This window comes from Chiroxiphia lanceolata, chromosome 14 (genome assembly GCF_009829145.1).
Source record: "Chiroxiphia lanceolata isolate bChiLan1 chromosome 14, bChiLan1.pri, whole genome shotgun sequence".
NCBI lineage: Eukaryota > Metazoa > Chordata > Aves > Passeriformes > Pipridae > Chiroxiphia > Chiroxiphia lanceolata.
Genome location: NC_045650.1, coordinates 8,503,293 through 8,521,329, shown reverse-complemented (window position 1 = coordinate 8,521,329; position 18,037 = coordinate 8,503,293). Strand labels below are relative to the sequence as shown.

General features: G+C 42.3%; 1 protein-coding gene across 10 annotated transcripts in view; it reads right to left on the bottom strand.

Moving 5' to 3' along the window:
- The window catches only part of FGF13 (fibroblast growth factor 13), a 314,139-nt gene that overhangs the window by 35,988 nt on the left and 260,114 nt on the right, over positions 1-18,037 (bottom strand). For all 10 annotated transcript variants that reach the window (XM_032701955.1, XM_032701956.1, XM_032701951.1 and 7 more), the window contains one exon: positions 17,562-17,665. In XM_032701955.1, the coding sequence (XP_032557846.1) occupies positions 17,562-17,665 (104 nt within the window). The remainder of the gene's footprint in view (positions 1-17,561; positions 17,666-18,037) is intronic.

Below are 18,037 nucleotides of genomic sequence, written 5' to 3'. Positions count from 1 at the left end.
AGAGCACTAGCTTAAAAAGCACCTCAGGGTAAGAGAGGGGATTCTGAGGTGTCTGGGTGTTCACAGCCTGGGCTCTGCCTTTAGGTCTGGCAGCTCCCTGGGGTGGGACAGGGTACCCAAACAGTTGCCCACTGACAACTGGGAGGGCTGTGTTTACTGGATCTACTGAACTCATGGCCGTAGTGGGAATCCTGTGCTAAAGAAACAAGAACACACAAAGGTGGCTGGGACACTCTGCCTGCACCAGCCTTTCATAATGTAAAATTTTTGGGAAAATGCATTGCTGCTCTTTAAGCAAATCCATTCCTTACCTAGTTTGCACTAGCCAAGAAGGATGAAAGCTTATCCCATCTGATGGGAAACCTGAATTCTGCCCCTCGGTCACCCTGAGTCTGTGTTTCAGCATGAACTCTGCTGCCTGCCTGCCATGTCACCGGGTCAGGGGACACCTGCTCACCAGCTCAGCAAGACATTTGCTAAGGCCCCAGGACAGCTCAGATGCCAGGCACCACCACCATGTTGCCATGATGCTCTGTGATAGCTGAGGCTCACTGAGCTGCTAAAACACTCCTGTCCTTGGATCTAAATGGAAAAAACAGTGGTGGGGCAGAGGTAAAGCATGAAGGACTGAAGGTGGAACATGTCCTTAACAGACACCCCCAACATCTAAATGAAACCTACTACTTTGATAGTAGGTTTTACTTATAAAACCTCCAGACACTGCTGAGGTGACTAAACTTGCAGGCATTTCTCAGATGAGGCAGGTGTTGAGCTCACCAGCAAGGATGCTGGAGGGTGCAGATGGAGACAGCAAATTTCATTTGGAGGATTTTAAGAGCAGACACATGCCCCCCGGCACGCAAAGCCAGTGCTAAACAAATGGTGTTTGTGCACCTTGATGAATTACATCAGTGCACCTGTGTTAGCAAAGAAACACTTGCTACAACCAACAGACTAATGGTGTCATCCAAATCCCTGAAAGATAAAATACACATGGGGTAAATGGTTCCATTTCTTATTCTGCAACATACTGCATTATAAAAGGATTTCTCAGATGAGATTTTTTTCAGTATAATGCAATAGGCTACGTGTGGGGGACGGAAATTAATGAGAATGTCTTTCCTATTGCAAAGAACTACAGTACTTTGACTGATCTGCTGGGTTTAAAGGAAAATTATTTGTGTTTATAATACACACACAAATACAGGCTTTCCCAGTTTCAAATCCTAGAAACAGAAATGCTGCAGACTGATGCTGTTCTATTGGCTCCCTGCTTGTAGGAGCAGGACCATTGCTGGGAAGATAAAGCACACAAAATGACTTGGAAATGCTTTTATGATTAAAATTCTTGCCTGCCTTACAACAGATCTTTGCTTATGACTGGAATTTAGTCTTTGCAGTAATGGTGAATATTACTAACAGGTTCCTACACGGGTTTTTTTATTACAGACATTGCCCTAATCCTGATTTTATGCCACCTTTGCCTATTACAAGCACCAATACATGTAAGTGGAGTTCTGGTATGGCACACAGCCAAAGGAGGGAACAACTTCCAAATAGATCAGCTCGCTAGATGCAGATTGCTTATTAAATATTGCTGTACAGTAGGTAACATAGCCAAGAACACCGATTTACAGAACTCCTGGCCTCTGGACAAATTCAATATTTCAACAAGACTTCTCTGACTCTGACCCTTCTTCCCACGAGAAACTGCAACACTGTGGCTGCACTACAGACACTGCTCTTGGTTATATGTTTAGCGCCATCCAACACCTTGGAGACAACCAACAACCCTAAAACCCACAGGACTGGGCCTTAAAAACTGGCACTTTCAAAAGCAGTCACTTGAAGTGACCCTCATTTCCCAGGGGCTAAGCACTGCCCTAAGCATTGATGGTTCCCTACCTGAAGGCAGCCCAGTGGTTTCCCCAGTGGCTTCCCCTGGGTTTGGTAAGAGTTGAGTTCCTCTGCAATGTTTCTTTCCTTATGGTCAGGAGCAGGTCAGCTTCTCTTCCTCACCCAGCTGCTTTATTTCATGAAAATTGCAGGAATGTAGTATCTCTGAAAACTGCACTCAGTCTGCTATATATTGTCAGAACTGGTTAATGCATGTTAATGTTATTAGGAGTAGAGGCAAATATCTCATCAGATGCCCAAACGGGGTCACAAACACAGTATATACACTTCAAGAAACAAGGAAACCTTGTTCTGACGTGCATCTCTTAGATAAATTTTGTAAAGAAATTAATGAAAATAAAATTCTCCTGAACATCTTCCATGGTTTGATGTTATGTTGAAGCAGTTATACAGTGAAAAAGAAATAGGAAATAAAGAAAATAAAAGATGAAATGAGGATGTGAAAGTTTTTTTAACTGACTTTTAAAATCTGTGCTTGAATAAACCCACAACTTTTGAATCACCATGGTTGATAAATTTTCTTTCTATACCAATTATTAAATACATGCACACTCCAAGGCCCTACAGAATATAATTCACTCTTGCGCTGCAGTAAAAAAAAAATCATAATACATCATCTGTTTGTAACAGGATTCCTTACAATTGAAATGTTGTACTCCAAATAGTCTCAAAATCTTTTCTTAGGAAGCACTTCATAGGAAAATTGTCTTATTTAAGAGAAGTACATGAACAGGTGAATCTAAATTTGCATCATACCAGATGTCCTTGAGGTCCTATAACCACCCACACTGACAAAATAAAAGCAGTGATTTCTGAAATGTAAATATCCTCTGCTTGCTGCCACTCAAATTCTGCTCAGAAGTTGGAGGAGAGGCATTGAATTAATAGAGAAGTTTTAATAACCTAACAAGCTAGCACAAACTTAGTAAGGCACAAAAAGACCTGCTACCCATCTTCTTTGCACTGACACTGTGGAACACAGGATCTCCAGATCCTGGGAGAGGTTTCTTGCTCCATGCCCTGGTGTTAACAGCTCTGTAAGTGTGCATAGGTGGCTGGTCCCTAAAGAGGGATTTTATTTTTTTCCAGGCTTAGATGACTGTAACTTTGAACTGTCCACATATTTTCATGTCAAGGTGTTTGCTGAAGGAGATACTATGGAGCCCACATAGGACAAAAGCATCATAATACCATCCAGGAAAAGGTCACCTCAAAGAGTAATAGGATTTTTGAGTGGTTGCTTCCCTAACCCATGTGACATGCTCATGGATAATCATAGAGAGCAAAAGAGATCAAGGGGTGATGGAAAGGAGCTGGTGGAGAAGGGCATGCCTCACCTCCTGCCAAAGCTTACAAACACAGCCCTGCAAGTGAAAACATCAGTGTGAAAACCTGACCTCGCTGGAGCCAGCAGTGACTGTGACACTGACAGGCCCCAGCATGGCCAAGCTCAGCATTTCATCCTCCTGTGCAGAGGGCATGAAAGTGTTACTACTGCTCTTATCCCTTCCCCAGGATGCAACCAAATCCAACAGGAAGAGTTCAGCTATTTTTAACCAGATTCTCTCTCTGTCCTACAAGACCTGTGTGGACTTAAGTGCATCAGAACAGAGTTGGTCTATGGACATTTGGGGTTTGCTTTGGCTTGGCATGGAGAAGATTGCTCAGTTGCAGCATTTAGCTCCTAATTTAATCTCAGATCTTTCCCCATCGCCTTTTTCAAATATGCCTGAGCTGTTGAGATGTCAGATTTTGCTGCAAGCAAATTTCAGAGTTGTTTGCACATTATGCAGAATATAAACCCATATACAGCTATTTCATCAGTTCGGAGAAGAGGCTGAAAACACTGAAGTTTCCTTCATTGAAGCCTCTGTGAGAAAATGTCAGGCCACCAGGGCTCAGTGTGAACCTTTCAGCACTACCTGTGCCCATGCATTTTGGTATATCCCCCCTCACCCTCCTCTGCAGCAACACCTCTCTAGGAACAGGCACGAATCAGGGCAGCCTGGCTCACACCCATCCCGTGCAGTGGCAGCATCCTCAGCACCAGACAGTGCACTGGGCCACTTGAAACCTGGGGACATGGAGGAGGCTCTGTGAAAGAGGCCAAATACTTCACAAGGGGCAGCTCACTCATGCTTGAGAGATGAAATGAGCTCTTTCAAGCTGTACCAACACTTGGTGCAGTGCTCTTTGTATGGTGCTTGCTGTAATAGATGGTGTCACACAATACCAGGTGCTGATAAACACCGGGTAAGTGACAGACTGACATGAATAGTGAGAAATGCTGACATGACTTTTCAGGAGAAAAAGCAAGGTGTAAAATAAATAAAATAAATAAATAAATGCTTGGAGAGGTGGGTACCAGGACTGTTTGAAAGGTGCCCCCCCTCCACAGGCTCTCTTTGATGGTTCCAGTTTGGTATTTTCATGTCCCAGTTCAACCCTTCCTGCACCAGCAGCATGCTCTGAGGCAGTGTCCAAGGACATTGCTCTGATCAGGAGGCCTTGCCAGAGCTGCTGGAATCAGAAAAGGGCTACAGTCACTGCTGAGTGTCTGACCAATGCTATTCCAGCTGCAACCCCATATCATTTACTACTTGAACATAAAAACACACCATTGGTGAGACTTGGCAGGCAAGGTTATAGCCTTGGAATGAGGTCAACGGATTCTCAGTGTGGGTGTGAATGATCTCTGTCAATGTAAATCACAGAAAAAGTAGGTTCTCTAAGCAGAAATACAATTCTTTACTCTTAATATCCCAATTTAGAAATACAGCCTGACCACAAGGCCAGCTCTCATAAGAATATCTAACCAGCCATGGCAGCTTCTCATATGTGATAAACTGGAAGAAGCTTTCAAGGAGGTTCAGGTATTATCTGGTGACTGCTGCCTGCTTGCACATGCCTTTTCAAGCAGAATACTCCATTTCTAACCAGCCATAGCAAAGCATTATTCACACCCAGTCTTTCAGAGATGATACAATCAGCCTTAGGGGCATGATTGCCTCCTAAATCTCACAAACCAATGTGAGCAACGGACTAGTATCTCCACACCAGTAGAAAGTGTCAAGGAAAGGTTGAGTGAGTAAGAACAAATAAATCATGAACTGAAATTTAATTCATGCTATGAAGCTAAAACACAGAGCTACCTTTGTGGTGATTTCTATTTGAAAAAGGAAAAGAATAAAACCAAGTAAGCTGTTTTACATCCAGATTGAGCCTGAGCCAAAAGTTTTACATCTAGACAGATTGGGACTGGGAAAAAGCCCTGAGTTCTGGCACATATCTATTTCTGTTGTTTGTTTGTTGGAAGCTTCCCTGATCCCTGCTCCAAATCTCAGATGAGGTTTTATTCCAGGTTCCAGTATATAACTATATGGAGCTCTACAACTCTGCTTAGCAAAGGTTTGGATGTTGTTCCTATTTATTCTCTCTGTATGGATCTTTATCCATATCTTCTGTATAACATATATGTTCCTTATCTTTATATTAAGAAACCAAAAGATTGCAGCATCAGGTTGGTAGTGATGCAAAAATATTTCAGAAGACTGCCAAGAAAACAAAATTTAATCAGGGTTTCAGGACCTTTAAGATTAGAGAGAAATTAAATTTTCTGTAGCCTTGTGAACCCACTTTTCAGGAAGGTGGAAGGAAAATATATTTACCCATTTTTGAAGTAATCAGTGTTAACTCACAAAACACTCTGTTTATAAGAGTAATATGGACTATTTACACATCCCCTGTATTTACTGCTCTCTTACAGAAATGGAAACTTTTACCTCCAGCTTGAAGTGTTTTGATTTTGGTTTAAGAACTACATGACCTGTAAAACCTCATAAGACTCTCTACCAGCAGAGCTTTAAAGATGTCAAAACATGAGTGAAAGGAACAAACTCTTCTCTTCATAATGTGTGTGACCTTGTTGCAGCTGACACAGTGATGAGGGTGTGTGGAAGGGACAACCTGAGCATGTTCAAGGCATGGGGAGTTTTCAATTCTAAGTTACTCGACATTTGTTTTGAGTAAGAGTAGAGATGTTCGGATTTGGTCTTACTGCAGCAAATAGTCTCCAGAGGCATCAGCATAATGATAACTTAATTTTACCAACATTACTTGACTCAGTAAAAAAGTATAGATTGAATAATTGCCATATCAAAAAGTAAAGGCCATAACTATCACAATTACCCACATTAACTCCAACCGTTTCATAAGAGAAGCAACTGCTGTTTAGAAGACTGTCAGACCCAGAGGGAAACAAAACAGCTCAACAACAGAAAGCCTGGTATTAAATAAGAGGTAAAAAAAATCACTTGTCTTCTTTTACTATCAGTCTTGCGATAATAAAATGAAGAGCTGCAAGTGCAGAGGGTTTGCTGTTGGGTAGCAAATGAAGCTCCATCAGATGATTCACAGTCAAGGCAGGGTGACTGTACCCATCTTCTCCCTTAACAACACAAAAGGAGGCTGATTTCCTTAGTACAGGTATTCCCAAGCCACTTGCAGATCAAGAGTGCCTCTTTCTCAGCTGAAAATTCAGGATCCTTCAGGGATTCAGCATGGGGAAATCACTGTACGGCCTCTAAACACAGTCCTGCCTGAGCTCTGTGATAGAGATGGTGATAAACACGAGTTTTTAGTGCTATCAGATCAATCTGCTCAGGAACATAAATCATCAGTGCAATGGCTATTGGCTGATAAGCAGGGAATACCCTGTCCCAGCCACTGCTGCTGGACATAATTTTATGAAGAAAAAGATTATTTATTGTTTATTCATAAGAGCTACAAGTTATTTATAATAAATGCTTGCCATTCTTGTACTGTTCCTACATGCATAATTAAAGGAAATATAAACTGTTAGTGCATCACTTAGAGAGTACAGGTGTTTTCTGGCGTCTCACTGATTAGAAATGCAAATTTGGAAAACAATTAACTAATGTGGTAGAAATCAACAGTTTGTATAAAGCCCTTTCAGGTCTTTTCTACCACAGCTGCAATCATTTCCCCAAGAGAAAGCCTAGGGAAGTTTGTGCTGAACTCCACTGCCCATGGTGCAAGCTGCCAGTCTCTCTGTCTAGAACACACATTAAATCTTTGTTTCACACAGAGGCAGCTAAAGCATAAATTAAAGTCAAGATTTTCAAAAATAGGTGAGTGATGCTGGCTCTGGTTTCATGATGCCCAACAGAAGTAACAGAGTCATCCCTGCTCATCTGTGACACTAGGTATGCACTGCCTTCCACGGAAAGGTGTCAGGAAAAAACAGCCTGTACTGGCTGGTGAACCTTATCAGAGCACTCCTGGTGCTGTGACAGCACTGCAAAAAGAGCCACTGCCAGTGCTCCCCCGCACCTGGAAAACTAGAGATTTTCGCAAGGGGCTGCCAAAAAATTTCAAGTCCTAAAAGCAAATGTCCAAAAGCGTAAGGCATTTGAAGAGATGAATTATTAGCGAACAAAACAACACCTGGTTCTGCACTTGCTTGACTATTTCGTAGGAAAGCATCAGTCCAGCTACTGCATGGCTCAAAATGAAGCCCTGGGCATTCAGCTCCAGGGAAGGATCCAAGCCAAGGGTTCAAGTCTTGCCCATAACACCAAACAAACCCTCTGGGCATCCAGGATTGACATCTGCTGCTCTCTCTATTCCTGATGACCATTCCAGCCTCCAGGCAAGCAGGGACTTTTTTCAGTCATTAAGTTTCACAGGCCTCACAAATGCTCTGTTCATTTTTTAATGACACATAAATTTCATATTGCAAATCAATGACTGTCTTGTCCAGATCCCAAAAATTTTACTCATATAAATTAATTCTTCCTCTGGCAGGCAATCAATGGAACTGCTAGCTTGAGTAAGGATTACTTACATGAGAAAGGGTATGCAACATCAAGCCCATTAAACTATTGGTTTATCAGGTGAAGGGAACAGATCTGCACTTCAAACTGTATCTATTTCACTTTAATAGAATTTCTGAGGTTTTTTGTTCTGTTTCAGATCATTCACTTATTTACTCTGAGCTTATTGTGCCTTCTGTCAGTGTCAATATGGCTCAGCTGGCAGCAGATGATCTGCTAGATCCGAGCACACTGGTGTGAAATAACGAGAACAGAATGAGAATTGATGTGAACTTTTGCCTGAAACCCAAACTGAAACCGTCATATTTATGAAACTGTTTCTAATTTGTGCACCAGCTCCACAAGAGATTCTCATTTTAAAAATACCTGCAGTTTAGTCTGGAAGGTCTTTGAGTTTAGCTGGAGGACACAAGTACTGGCAGGGTGAGGAACAGCCCACTCTTTGCAGTTTGCTAAGCCCATTTTGTTAAAACATTAGGTTCTGGAGCTGTCATTCGAGGAACCACATGCTCACAAGTCCTTTGAGGTTTGCCCATTCCCAGTCAGCTCAAATGCAAGGTCCCATCAAGACTTGGGTTCAATGCTCTCTCATAACAGGATTTTTTAGCATCTGAAAAAGCTCTGGGGATGAGGATGGAGGGTCTAAATTGATCTCTCATTTATGTGCATTCAAAGTAATCAGAGTAAGAAAAGGGGAAGACTGCTTTATAAAGCAGACAGCCTCTTGTGCTGTGCTTTTGAAACAAGCTCTCTGATTTTTAGATACCTCCTGAGGCTTTAAATAAACAGAACTGTACTTCACCAATTATTATGCCTGTTTTGCTTAGCTCCCCAGCGGATTTCATTTTAGAAGAACTGTACTGCTCAATATTCAGAGCTCTTTGGGTAAAATTACAAAAATGAAAAACAATGTGATGGCACCTGTAGCATCCACAGAACATAAAATACGAAAGGCTTTATCGGTTCAATTATTTAAACCATCCAATTTCCTGGTAAAAGCTATTCTATTGGCATTATATCCAAAGACTCTCTAATTCATTCTAAATTTTGGATTCCTTTGTTAATCCTAGATTGCCTAATGGAAGCAGTTCAATATGGAAATGCAAGTTTCTTGACACAATTTTCATTCAAGGGACTTTTTTCTTTCCCGGGCCCTTTTTCTATTTTCCATCCAGGAATTCAGCAGCTTTAACTCTGAGAATTAGCTTATCTGTGGAAAAGTTAGTTTCTGAAACCAAGGCTTCAAGGGCATAATTTAAATATGACAACTTTTCCATTTCCTTTCTCCCTGCATAGCTTCTGTACCACACACAAAGTTTATCCTGCTTTCTAGGACTCACACAGGTGTCTCTGGTTTCAGTACCGAGGATTCATGCCAAGAGGATGGCATTTAGGCTGTGACTGAAGTAACTGAGTTCCCTTTGGAAACCCCTCCCCGGCTGTGCTGCAGTTCCCAAAAGCAATCATAAAACTCAGAATCTGGGGTATAACGACTCCTTTTTCTTCCCCACTGACTCCCCGTTGTTTTTTCTCAATAGTATTTTCTAAAGAAGCCTTTTGATTGACAAGGTGAACTTTTACAGTCAAGCAGTATTCTCAGTTTTTGCGCCTCATCCCTTGCAATAAAAGTTCTGCAAGGAAAAGATGCTTTTAGAAGGTTTGCGAGGATGTAAAACGGTCAGGAAGCAGTAAACATTTCTCTTGAGGCTGCCAAGTAGGAACAGAACTGAATTCAGTTCCTCAGCACTGTTGCAACTGCAGGGCTACAGAAAGATAAAAATACACAAAGATATGTTTAATAAATTCACTCTGAATACCCCTACATGACAGATCTGTTGATGATGCCAGTCTGGATTGATGGATAGTCATTTTGTGGAACTGAACTGCCCTTTACTTACTTTTACCACAAGAACTGACAAGTTTTGCTTGTCCTAGCACTGCTGCAACAGCCAAAGCTCCGAGTCCTGTCCTGCAGGAACAAGCACACACAAGACCAGGCCTAGGAACATGCATGTGCAGGAACAGGCACACTTCTATTTCCTCAATCACCTTGTCCTGCAGCCCATTCTCACCCCTGTTCCATACTCTCACCACAACCTGTGAAGCTTTAACCATGGTTAGCTAACACTTTTGGGTATTTCTCATCAGAAGAGCAACAGCCTCCTGAAAATTGGCCCATAAGCAAAACACAACAGGATGCAGTAACAGGACTGACCAGTCAGGGCACCTCTTTCTCATCTTGCTGGCTAACTGCAGATGCCTATGGGAGAGTATGAGAAAAATGGAATTTTATCTTCATATTCACACTTCCCCAGCCTCTGGTGAGTGATGATTTCAGGGTACTTCTAAGCCAAACATAACGTCACTGTACTTTGCAGCATTTTCCTTTCAAGAATTTACCCAGGTGATGTTTGAACCCACAAAACTGATGGGATCCTCGGGATCCCACAGCAATGAGTTCCCCAGCTGAACAACGCGCTGCGTGGAAAACGCTTTCTGTAGATTTAATAACCGTGATGAGTCCTTGCATTTCAGTGCCACCCTGGGTTAGCTCCTACTCTAGCTCTGAGTTTGTTTTCCAGTGCCAACCCACTCCTGTTGGTTTGGGGAGCCCTTGGAGGCTGTCTTTGATTGCCCCAGCATCCTTGTTTAGACGCTCATCTTCAGATGGGCGTTTGCAGCCGGCAGCAGGCTGCGAGTGCCGTCGGGGTGAGCCATCTTGTCGGTGGGTTACAGAGCGAGCGGAACGAGGCAGAAGCTCTGCTGAGTCACTGTGACAAGAGCTGCTCATTAGCTCAACCTGCAGCACGAGAAGGAGGGGAAAGCCCTTCTGGGCTTCCCAGGGGAGGCAGGCAGCTTTCTAGAAGGAAAGCAAGCTCAGGAAAGAAGCTGAGGTTTCATAATGGTATTTTCTTTTAATTAAGCCGCTTTCTAAAGAAACAGGGTCAGTTTGGAAAGTGATCTTGCCTCTGATCTTGAAGATATTTCACACATATTAGGAAAAATAAACAGCCTCAAAATTCCACACGAATACTAACATCCCTGTTTTCCCAGCAAACTGAGCCCAGCTCTACAGGAAGCAGGCAGAGATGCTACTGGTGTGCATGGACCTCTGCACCCCACAGGCACCTACACTGCTGCTCACAAGGTGTATCACCTACACCAAATTTAGGAGAGAAAAGTGGAACACTTCTCCTTGGCTCTGCTGAATCGTAGCAACGTAATCTGTCGTTTGGTGATCTGAACACACAAACCCAACAGAACACGCCAAGAACCTGGCAGTGCTCTTACTCTCACACTTTGCAACTCCCGCTGTCTGCTCAAGTCCTTATCTGCTTACCACTCTTGCTTGCCAAACATGTTTTGCAATGTGACAGTGAGCAGTTGCGAGTATCCTCAAAGTCCTGGAATTCAGTATTCCTTGTTTGCTGGCCCAGGGCCAACACACAGTGCTGGAAGGGATTGGTGTGATCCAAGGTGCCAAACTATCAGACTTGAGTTCAGCTCCAGATTCTGCCAAGGCTTTATGTTTTGGCATCATGGCAGTTTTGTGTCACAGTGACCCCAATCAGCAGAGCAACAGACTGAAAAACTGGGGGTTATAACCTGCATTGCCATTTCATCCACATTTCTGAGCTCACTGAATCCCAAACTTCTGCTCTGAGCAACATCTGAAGTTTGAGCCTACAAGGACTTTCTGTCTTTTCACCCAAGGATTTTAGCACTGATTAGTAAATGACTAACAAAGAGACTGGATGTAATTTTAGTCTTTTATCTGCTTTGCATGTATGTTATTTATCTCATAGGTCTGTAAGGATCTGTGCAGTGGACAGCCCTGAAGCATCACTCTCTCCTGCTTGGGCTCCTCTTATGGAGCCTCATCTGAGGAGGTGCTGAGTCTCCTCAGCTCCCACCACCTGCAGTGAGAGATGAATTCACATCAGCATCTCTGTGGATTTCAGATGCCTGGGGGGTGACTTGTAGAGAAAAGCAGCATAACAGCTTCAAGACTTTCAGCTTACTGAATCTCCTAATAATTCTCCCATGGGAGGCTTATGCCCTCCGCACTTCTCTGCTGGAGACAGCAGGCAACCTGTCTTCAGAAATCTGGAATCACATTGATCCAAGCAGAGACAAGCTCCTGAAAGAAACAGCACCCATCTCTTGACCCCACCACTCATCAACAGCACTTATCATTTAGACCAGCAGAGATCTCATTCAGGGAGACCTGCTGCAGGAAACCACTCTGCTTCCCCAGGGACCTGATCCCCAGGAGTGTCCCACATCACAGAGCGGGGCCAGACAGGCACAGAGAGCTCAGCCACAGGCTACGGGTCTCTTCAGCAAGAGAGACAAATCCACGAGCAGTGGGCTCTGCAGGCATAGTCCAGCTCACAACTAACCCCACAAACTCATGGGTGGACTCCCTGGTAATGGGCTGAGCCCATGAGCACAGCCTGAGCCAGGGAGTGTCCGTTCAGGAGCAGTATCAGGAGCCTGTGATGCTACATGAAGACCTGCCAAGCTTCCCTGTGCCAGGCACCAGCCAGCATTCACCTCTGTGCTGCAAGACTGCTGTAAGACTGAACCTAAGTACACTGTTTGCATCCACTGAGCTTAGCTGCTGGCATCATTTAGAGCAGTGTCCATGGCTGAAGGTGTCAGAAATCATTTATCACCTCAGGCTGGTCCTACAATGCCTGGGAACCTCCTCAGAGCATGCTCCTGTCCCAGTGCTGATCCCACACCTTGCCTGTGGGGCAGTGGGAGCAGTCAGGGCTGTCAGCACACATCAGGTCACAGGAGGGCCAGAGCAGCCCTCCACAGTGTGAGGATGTTGCACGTTTATCCAGCACAGAACAAGTTGTTGTGATGAAAAGCAAAACATGCTGTGGCTGTACCTAAGCCCCTGCCATTGAAAAGAATGAATTGTGTTAAAGTGTAGTCTGCACTTGAGCATTCATGGTAAAAAATGATTTATACTGACATGCAAATTTAACTAGATGAAGCTTTTGATTATTTCCCCTATCTCTTGATTTGTGCTATTTCTCTGAGGTAGAAAAATGCTCTTTTTCAGTAATTCATTATAAATGCCCCAGTCATTCCCATTAGCTACAGCAGGTCTCCACTGCACTGCTCAGTATTAAAATATGCACAAACTTCTCTTCTTTCCAACTCACCAAAACCAATTTTTGAACCACTCTGAGAATTTAATCACATTTCAGCTCTCTTGGCTATAATCAACATGCATGCTTCACACAATATCTACTTTCTGTGCAGGTACCAAACTTATATATGACAATTTATTTTACATAGAGGGGACAATGTTAGCTGCATGGTCTCTTAGGGCAAATTGTATGTAAAACTCTGCACAGGGTATTATATCAAAGTGCTCCTTAAACCCATGCTAACTGCATCAAGTGACATCAGACAAGAAATGGCAAAATTAGGCTGCGTACAGTAGCACTATTAACTCAAAAATATTGCACATCCTAGAATAGTTAAGAAAGTCAGCACAAACAAAACTTCCTAACAACCATCCTACAAAAGACTGAATGCCCTGAATTTCCAATAAAAGAGTTGAAAGGCTGTAGGACAGATGGACAGACTGGACCCTATCACACACGGTCAGGGCAAAGGACCACTCTTAGCCAAGGGCTCTCTCCAACCTGGGAGAAGCTGTAAGCTGACTTGCCTATGACATTATTAAATTAAATGCTTTGGTAAAACACAGGAACCCAGAACAAGACAAGATGGGAAACAAACCCTCTTAATAAGCTGAGCTGCACAGCTTTTGAGATCGGCCAGAAATGTGCAATGAGCAGCACATATTTTACTGTTTCTGACAATGTATCCAGGCTAAACAAGTGCACAATTACCTTACCTGGGATGAAATGTTCTACAGGAAAAAGATGCATTTCACAGACAATCATTAAATGATTTTTAAAACTCTAACGTGATGGTTCATGGAAAATACACAGCTAGATGTTGGCAGGTTGTTTTTTAAACTTGCTGTATTTTGGATTATGTTTCAGCCTGTGCAGAATCCAAGCAGTACAATCAATTCTCTTCACCTACATACACACCTTCCCCTTAAGGAACTTCACTCAGCTGCTGCTCTGTATCACTGTGAGCCTCCTCTGTCACATCACCATCGCTTTAATGAGAAAGCAATAGCTCTAGGACTACATGTCTGAGAAACAGATCCTTAAAATATTTTCCACTCTTTTGTTCAAGACAATGAAAGAACACAAGGAATTCGTAGAGAATGAAACCTGAAAACTCAAGTATAGTGTATATGGTGCTCATTTGAAAGATGTGGTCATTCATAGAAAGAAAAATAAGATACAATAAAAGCCACCCTAAAATACTAAAGGGCACGATTCCTGATGCAGTTACGTAAGACAGCAGTGCCATAACACTGTTTAAGTCATCTTGCAGCAGCATGGCACTGGTGTAAGGAGGGATGAATCAAATCCCATGTTTCCATTTTAAACGGCTGCTCAAGCACCAAGAGCTGCAGCTTCAAATTGCTCCGAATAAGGTCCCTGCAAATAAAATTGAGAGGGTGGGTGCAGCTTGGGAGGTGCAGTCACACAACTCCCATGGACTTTGGTAGCAAGCTGGCTGTAGAAAAGAAAACATTTCAAATGGTGTTCTTCTGCGATATGGAGACACATGTTCCAGCCAGTGTGGACAGGATCCACACACTGCTTGGAGCACAATGGGCTGCTGGGAGGACCAGGGTCGCTTCCCTTCCCTGTAGTCCAGGACTTTCAATGTGCTTCTATAACAAACGTAGATATTTATATATTTAACCTAATATCTTTCTTTTGCTTAGCTGAGTTGCTGCCTTGTCCCTGAGGAGTTTTTATCATTCCATTAAAAATCTTATTTTTGCTCTGACAGATGCCACAAACTATCCATAAACTCCAGCAGCCAACTACAGATATCCGTTCTCTGCAGGTTTATTATACATCACTGATCCCCCCATGGAGCAAATTCACCTCATTCTTGAGTACAGTCACTGGATCAGAAGCAAACCACACCTCAGGCTACCTCTGAGGTTGGATACCTGGATCCTCCTCTGCACAGACACAAGTGCTGGAGTCACAACAGAACTAAAAGCAAGTGATCATGACATAGATCACAATATTCTTTCTCCCTATTACATTGCACCATCACTGCTAATTTCATTTCTCTCTGGAAATGGTGCATGCAACTATCTGTTATACTTATTTACAATTTAAGTACATTTCTATTTCCCTTTGTTCTCTTGCTTCAGGAATTTGACAGTGTTTTGTGGGGCTTTTGCACTTGATCAATCCCATGTTGCCATCTGTCTGCTCCTGACAAATCCCATTCAGGAACACATCCCCCTGTGGGCTTGGAAACCCTCAGGATGTGTAGATGGCTGTCACTTACTTGAGCTGATCTGTTCCCCAGGCTCCCTGGTGGCATCCCTTGAACAGGTGAGTGTTCAGCTGGTATAAATCAGCTGAGCTCTCCTGGGACTCATTTATACCAACCAAGAATACAGCCCAAAATATAGAGCTCATTTCCCATGCATCAGACTGTCAGACTATATCTCTTGCTGAAAGGACCATTATCAGCAAAAGAAGTGCTAGAAACACTTAAAAAGTAGTGCTGGAACTGGATTCTGGCAACCTTTTTGCACAGCAGGTGAAGTAGGGGAAGATACTCCTCACCAGGCCTTGTTGACACCCTGGGCTCATTGACAGAGACATGAGTTGGTTTTGCCCACCAAGAGTTTCTTGCAATTATTCTGAAGGACTAGACAACGAAACCAGAAAGCCTCAGAGGATAAATGCAAACTTACTGAAAACTTGGGTAGTAACTTTCTTTGGAAAAGTAGATTGAAATTCAACAGACACCCGCCTTTGTGAAGAGTATTTAAAATATGAATCTGGGACATAACAACACAACAAAAGTCTGTTTAAGGCCTTGCCAAGCCCATCAAGTTCAAGAATATAAAAATAAATGTAAGAAAATATAGTTGCCTAATAAAAAAACCCAAAATGACCACTATTACTAAGGGGAAAATAGAGATATATCACGAATTAATTTTGCAATGGCATAAACTATTAAATTCACAGGTACTAAAGGATTCAAAGAAGACACTGTTCATGGTAACATAATCACATAAGGAACTATCCCTAATCAATGCAAATAATAAAAATTACAACTGAAGTGAATCTCTGAGCTCTGACTAAGAGGTCTAGATGCCCATCAAGCAAAAAGTTGGATTTAATCCAAATCAGTTATATTCTGTCCCTTCTTCTCATGTCAAGGGATACTAGAAGTGATACTTCATTCTCTCAGTGGTCACGACTCACAATGAGAAGTTACTGCTATATTGTAGGTTAACAGGGGCAGAATCCACCCTCATCCCATCTTCTTCTTTGCAAAAACAGATCTGTTTTTCCCAGAATGTAGGCAGTGAAAGAACTGGCCCGCTCAAACTAAGCACGGCAATGAAATTTTGCTTTATGTAGCAACCTCTCTATCCCACCTTGAGACACAACTTGAGGTAACGCTCCCTGAGGTGGGACTGAGCCCACAGAAGCCAGCTCAGCATGACTTAGTGCTCTCTGGGGGAGTGAGCAGCCAGAAGGGACCGCGACTGCAGACACTGATGTGAATAAAAACACGGTGCAGTCAAAGGTACATTTGCAGTGCAAATGTAAATGACACTGAGCAGTCACAGGACTGTGACTACACAGGATTAGCGGACTTTGCACGTTCTGGCTGTGTGGCTACAGCCCTACAAACAGGTCTGTGGATTAACCACACTAAGCAAACAGGCAGACTAAAAAAGAAAGCAGAGTTCGATGCCGTTCACTGAAATGTTACTTTGTCCCGCAGCAACGCCAGTTCTAATTTGCTTTGGCTCTGCAGATACAGGAGGAAAAATATGCAAAGCTGCCCCTTGTCCCAGCTGTCAGGATTGCAAAATAAATGAGAGATTTGAATAAGTTTACTTAATTGTTATCAGTATTAACGGAATCATTCATAAAAGAGAATAATTTGCAGAAGATAATAAATTACGTTTTCCTCTATTTTCCTCCTTGGGAAAAATCTATTAAGACTTTATAATTAAAACTCCTGAACATAGTTCAACTAACTGTTTTTAATTGAAAACCGGCCTATTTTTTAAAATGTCTTTTTTTTCTTCTTCTTTTTTTCACAAAAACACTGTTTGCTCTTGTAAGAAATGTCACTGAAAATTATTTACTGACATTCTTCATCAAAACTCCTAATAAAACAGTTCTTTACTCACTCAGCAACTTGAAGCCATAAAATTTCTATTTGAAAATCCTGGCCAAACAAAAAAACCTACTTTCTCTAATCCCTTTTAATAACAGTAACAGAGATTATATAGGAAGAGATAAAATGTGTTCAGGCATGCATGTGATACATGAGTTGGCCCTTCCCCTCCATACCCTGCTCTAATTAGCCCAGTCAGTTCATAGTGACCAAGAGAGAGGATCCTTTTTGTTTTTAGTTTTGGGTGTGGTTTTTTATTTATTTCACACTTCAGGATTATTAGTTTGCATCAAAGGCACCACAGTTTGATTTCATACATCCATATGTATTCCTAAGGGAAACAGAATAATAAGCTAGAACCAGACCATCACCACTGCACTGAATTTGCTGTCAAATCTCACGTCTATAGATTATAAGCAGATTCCTTGGAATAGTAAATTACATATTTACTAAGTTATTGACACAATTTCACCAAGAACAGAATTAAAAATGTTTACTTACCGATGTATATAGGTATCCTTCACTGTTCATTGCCAGATATAATTTTGTTTGAACCCCCTGAATCGCCACCACTCGTAAACCCACAGGTATGAGGTTAAACAAAGCTAGGAGAGAAAGGAGATGGAGAGCAAAATTAATCCTTTAGAGTATGCAGATTAGATAGAAAATTAAACCATAATTACCAGAACCAAATAAAAAATGTCTATTCATGCATATATTAATTTCTGTGGGTGCTACAGAGCAATACTGCTACTGTCATGTTCTTCTACAGCAATTTCCACTAATAGCTCAGAAATTACACGAGGGTATCAATGTATCTCCCTCATCCTCAAGATGGTGAATTGAAAGTACAGACAGCTAAAAGGACTTACCTGCCTCATGAGCAGAATCCAGGGTCTGCTGAGTAGAACTGAACACACTTAATTTGTTTGGGTTTTTTTTTGACAGTAAGTGCAAAAAGAAAACAAAAAGAAATC